This window comes from Cebus imitator, unplaced genomic scaffold, assembly GCF_001604975.1.
Source record: "Cebus imitator isolate Cc_AM_T3 unplaced genomic scaffold, Cebus_imitator-1.0 Scaffold316, whole genome shotgun sequence".
NCBI classification, from domain to species: domain Eukaryota; kingdom Metazoa; phylum Chordata; class Mammalia; order Primates; family Cebidae; genus Cebus; species Cebus imitator.
This window is the reverse complement of record NW_016107631.1, coordinates 334,056-339,429: the sequence shown is the minus strand read 5'-3', so window position 1 is coordinate 339,429 and position 5,374 is coordinate 334,056. Positions and strand designations below refer to the sequence as shown.

Here is a 5,374-nt window from a genome sequence, read left to right as displayed (position 1 = left end):
AGTAGAGACGGGGTTTCACCATGTTGACCAGGATGGTCTCGATCTCTTGACCTCGTGATCCACCCGCCTCGGCCTCCCAAAGTGCTGGGATTACAGGCTTGAGCCACCGCGCCCGGCCAATTACAAATTCTTTACTTAAAAATTTTTCTTTTTGAGATGGAAGTTTTGCCCTTGTTGCCCAGGCTGGAGTGCAATGGCGTGATCTCGGCTCACCACAACCTCCGTCTCCTGGTTTCAAGCCTTGAGAGTAGCTGGGATTACAGGCATGTGCCACCACCCCTGGCTAATTTTGTATTTTTAGTAGAGACGGGTTTTCTCCATGTTAGTCAGGCTGGTCTTGAACTCCCGACCTCAGGTGATTCTCCCACCTCGGCCTCGCAAAGTGCTGGGATTACAAGTGTGAGCCACCGTGCTCGGCTACAAATTATTATAACTGGTTTGAAGGCAGCGTGCAAGAATGTTGGGGGATCTAGGAAGACTTCCCTGAGCAAGTGACATTTGAACTGAAATCTGAAGGAGTGAATATTGGTTCACTAGACAAAGGGATTGGGGGTGGAGTAGAGTGTTCCAAACAGAGGTAACGAAGTTCAAAGGTCCTGAAATAGGTTTATTTGAGGAACTGACTGGAGGCCACAGGTGGAAATGCAGAACACAAGAAAGTAAGAAGTAATGGCTGAGTACAGTGGCTTGCACCTGTAATCCCAGTACTTTGGGAGGCCAAGGCGGGCAGATCGTGAGGTCAAGAGATCAAGACCATCCTGGCCAACATGGTGGAACCCCGTTTCTACTAAAAATATGAAAATTAGCTGGGTGTGGTGGCACACACCTGTAGTCCCAGCTACTCGGGGGGCTGAGGCAGGAGAATCTTTGAACCCGAGAGGCAGAGGTTGCGGTGAGCCAAGATCATGCTGCGGCATTCCAGCCTGGTGACAAAGCAAGACTCCATCTCAAAAAGAAAGTACGAGGTAAGAGGTGTTGCAGAAGTAGTAGGCAGCAAATGAAGCCTCCAGAGCTATTGTACAAGTTTGTTCTTTATTTCAAAGACAATGGGGGAGCGGTCGGGAGGAGTGCTTTGCAGAAGCCGGGTAGCGGCCCATTAGATGTAGGGACCTGAACATCACTGGTGACCCATTCATCCCTGGCAGAGGAATCGTGGGGGCAGTGCCTAGGTGGGTCATCGTGGCACAGGGCCTTCCTGTCGGAGGTACTGATGCCGCACTTTGGTGCATGTGAGCCACCTTCTCATTGTGGTGTTTGTTGTTGGAGTGAGTCATCAGCTGTTGTTTTTGTCAGGTTCTTATTGCGCCATATCTTGTGAACAAAACAGGTTTCTGCATTTAGGCCTTGCAGCCAAATTGGGGAAGACCAGACACATGGGCAAAAAGCACAGCTACTATTTAGCCTGAGCAACATGACAAAACCCTGTCTCCACCAAAAATAAAAGTTGGGCATAGTGGCTTACACTTGTAATTCCAGCACTTTGGGAGGCTGAAGCAGGTAGATTACGAGGTCAGGAGTTTGAGATCAGCCTGGCCAACATGGTGAAACCCCGTGTCTACTAAAAATACAAAAATTAGCTGGGTGTGGTGGTGGGCACCTGTAACCCCAGCTACTTGGGAGGCTGAGTCAAGAATATCACTTGAACCCAGGAGGTGGAGGTTGCAGTGACATGAGATCGTGCCATTGCACTCCAACCTGGGCAACAGGGCGAGACTCTGTCTCAAAAACAAAAATTAGCCAGGCGTGGTGGCGGGTGCCTGTAATTCCAGCTACTCAGGAGATTGGGGCCGAAAGTTGCTTGAATCGTGGAGGCAGAGGTTGCAGTAAGCTGAGATTGGGCCACTGCACTCCAGCCTGACTGACAGAGCGATAATCTGTCTCAAAAAAAAAAAAAAAAGATGGGGTAATTTATAAAGGAAAGAGGTTGAATTGGCTCACTGTTCCTGAGTGCTGGAGAGACCTGAGGAAACTTACAATCATGATGGAAGAGGAAGCAAACTTGTCTTTCTTCATGTGGCTGCAGCAAGGAGAAGTGCCGAGCAAAAGGGGGAAAGCCCCTTATGCAACCATTAGATCTTTTGAGAACTCACTCACTGTCAGGAGAACAGCATTAGAGAAACTGCCCCCTTGATTCAGTTATCTCCACCTGGTTTCGCCCTTGACATGGGGAGATTATTAGAATTCAAGGCGAGAGTTGTGTGGGGACACAGAGCCAAACCATATCGTCTCATTTTCACAGCAACCCTGTGAGCTAGAGACAGCAGGGATGACTGTGCCTGTTTTACAGTTTAGGACACAACGGCTCAGACTAATGGAGGCCTTGGCCAAATCCACATAGACAGTGGCACGGCAGAAATGAGACCTAGCTCTTTGAACCCCAAGGCCTTGGACTTTCTCTAGCTTCACCGCTTTGGCCCACTGGCCAGTCTGTTTCCTTCTCTGAGCCTCAGCTTCCTCATCTGGGTACTCAGAGCTCCTTTTTCAGAAACTCCAGAGCACGAGCAGCAAGACTGGTGTGGAGGGTCTTGGGTCACGCTCCTGGCTCTCCGGGAGGCTGGGGCAGCTTTTCTAATCTTCCCTCTCCACTCGTAGCTCCACTGGGGCCATGTCGGAGAGAGAAGAGCGGCGATTTGTGGAGATCCCTCGGGAGTCTGTCCGGCTCATGGCAGAGAGCACAGGCCTGGAGCTGAGCGATGAGGTGGCGGCCCTGCTTGCAGAGGATGTGTGCTATCGTCTGAGAGAGGCCACGCAGGTTACTCTCCCCTCACCCCCCATACCTCCAACTTTCCTTGTTCCTGCCTTTTTACTCACCTCCGCCCTCACTGATATATTCACGTGTGTTGGATAGAGCAGGCGCCCAGTGAACAAATCACGCTGAGTGTGGTGGCATGCGCCTGTCACCCTCAGTGATTTGTTTACTGGGCACCTGCTCTATCCAGCAGACACAGTCCATGCCTTTACAGAGCTCCACGTCTAGCTGTCCGGGCTTCTAGCAGACATAGCTCTTGCCGGGCATCTCCTCATGTGCTCCTCACCACAGCCCTGCTGGGCATGCAGAGCGGGTAGATACTCTCATTCTGCATGTGAGAAACTGAGGTGCAGACAGAAGATGTGACTCCCGGGCGATGTTTTTGTACAAGAGCAGAGACAGAATCTAGGCTTCTGGGCTGGGCGAGGTGGCTCACGCCTATAATCCCAGCACTTTGGGAGGCCGAGGCAGGTGGATCACCTGAGGTCAGGAGTTCAAGACCAGCCTGACCAACATGCTGAAACCCTGTCTCTACTAAATATACAAAAATTAGCCGGGCATGGTGGCACGAGCCTGTAATCTCAGCTACTTGGGAGACTGAGACAGGAGAATCGCTTGAACCCAGGAAGGGGAGATTGCAGTGAGCCGAGATCATGCCGTTGCGCTCCAGCCTGGGCAACAAGAGCAAAACTGCGTCTCAAAAAATAAAATAATCAGCCAGGCGCAGTGGCTCATGGCTGTAATCCTAGCACTTTGGGAGGCCAAGGCGGGTGGTTTGCAAGGTCAGGAATTCAACACCAGCCTGGCCAACATGGTGAAACCCCCGTCTCTACTAAAAATACAAAAATTAGCTGGGTGTGGTGGCTGGTGCCTGTAATCCCAGCTACTCGGGAGGCTGAGGCAGGAGAATCACTTAAACCCAGGAGGTGGAAGTTGCAGTGAGCTGAGAGCACACCACTATACTCCAGCCTGGGTGACAGAACGAGACCCTGTCTCAAAAAAAAAAAAAATCTAGGTTTCTGATCGCTAAGCGTGGCCTCCTTTTTGCCTTCTCTCGACTCTAGCCCACTTCATTTGGGGTTTCCCACACCCCCTGCTCCACATCCTTTGACTCTGGCTTCTGTTCCTCCCCTCCCAGAATAGCTCTCAGTTCATGAAGCACACCAAACGCCGGAAGCTGACGGTTGAGGACTTCAACAGGGCCCTGAGATGGAGCAGCGTGGAGGTGAGTGGGGTGCAGGCCACAGAAGGCTCAGGGGGCGTGAAGCCACTTCCATGTCCAGTTCAGAGGTGGCAGTGTGGTGAGACATTAAGACCAAACACTGCCAGGCTCGGTGGCTCATGCCTGTAATCCCAGCAGTTTGGGAGGCCGAGACAAGCAGATCACTCGAGACCAGCAGTTTAAAGACAAACCTGGACAACATGGCAAAACCCCATCTTTACTAAAAATACAAAAATTAGCTGGGCCTGGTGGTGCATGTCAGAATCCCAGCTACTCAGGAAGCTGAGGCATGAGAATCACTTGAACCCAGGAGGTGGAGGTTGCAGTGAGCTGAGATCGCACCATTGCACTCCAGCCTGGGCCAAAGAGTGAAACCTTGTCTCAAAAAAAATAAATAAATAGGTCGGATGCAGTGGCTCACGCCTGTAATCCCAGCACTTTAGGGGGCCGATATGAGTAGATCATGAGGTCAGGAGATCGAGACCATCCTGGCCATGGTGAAACCCGTCTCTACTAAAATACAAAAAATTAGCCGGGCATGGTGGTGCGCGCCTGTAGTCCCAGCTACTCAGGAGGCTGAGGCAGGGGAATCGCTTGAATCCGGGAGATGGAGGTTGCAGTGAGCTGAGATTGTGCCACTGCACTCCAGCCTGGCAAAAGAGCAAGATTCTGTCTCAAAAAAAAAATAATAATAATAATAATAATAAAGCAAATAAATAAAAAGAAAAAAGAATAAAAAGACCAAATGCACACATAAGGGAAGCCAGAAACTCACGGCAACAGCAGGCCAGGTGCCAGGCCTAGCCCACCTGGGCTACATGTTCAGAAAAGAGGGAGAGGAGGCTGCTGGGGGCCCAGAGGTTAGAGAAAGCTTTTTGGAAGAGGTGAGACTGGAGCTGGGCCTTAAAGGGTGGGGAAGAACTTGAGCTTGGCTTACACTAGGCCAAGAGGAAAAGAAGGCATTGAGGCTAAAGGAGGAGCCTGAGCAAGAGTATGGGTGTTAGGGCCTCATGTGTGGTTTTTCTGGAGCAGTAAGTTCAGAGAGGAAGGTCATGTTTAGAAGACAGTGAGTTTTCAAAGTTGATTGAGTGTGAATAAGGAGGACCAGTGCTTGGGGTGGGGGCTCAGGACCGTTCCAGTTATGGGAGAAGCAACCGCGTTCTCTCCATTCACCCAAGGATCCCTGGATGTTCCAGGCAAGTCCCCAGCTATGGCTCTGAGCCCCAGGGTTCCACTGCTTTTCTTGGGACCTCTGGACTTCCCTCAAACATGGGCTCTCAGCTGGGCGCGATGGCTCACACCTGTAATCCCAGCACTTTGGGAGGTTGAGTCGGGTGGATCACGAGGTCAGGAGTTCGGCCCGGCCAACATGGTGAAAGCCTGTCTCTACTAAAGATGCAAAA

General features: G+C 51.2%; 1 protein-coding gene across 2 annotated transcripts in view; it reads left to right on the top strand.

The window, feature by feature from the left end:
* TAF6L (TATA-box binding protein associated factor 6 like) overlaps positions 1-5,374 on the top strand; it is a 23,484-nt gene that overhangs the window by 3,753 nt on the left and 14,357 nt on the right. For both annotated transcript variants that reach the window (XM_017503812.2, XM_017503811.2), the window contains exons 2-3: positions 2,593-2,752; positions 3,888-3,974. In XM_017503812.2, the coding sequence (XP_017359301.1) occupies positions 2,606-2,752; positions 3,888-3,974 (234 nt within the window). In that variant the 5' untranslated portion in view covers positions 2,593-2,605. The remainder of the gene's footprint in view (positions 1-2,592; positions 2,753-3,887; positions 3,975-5,374) is intronic.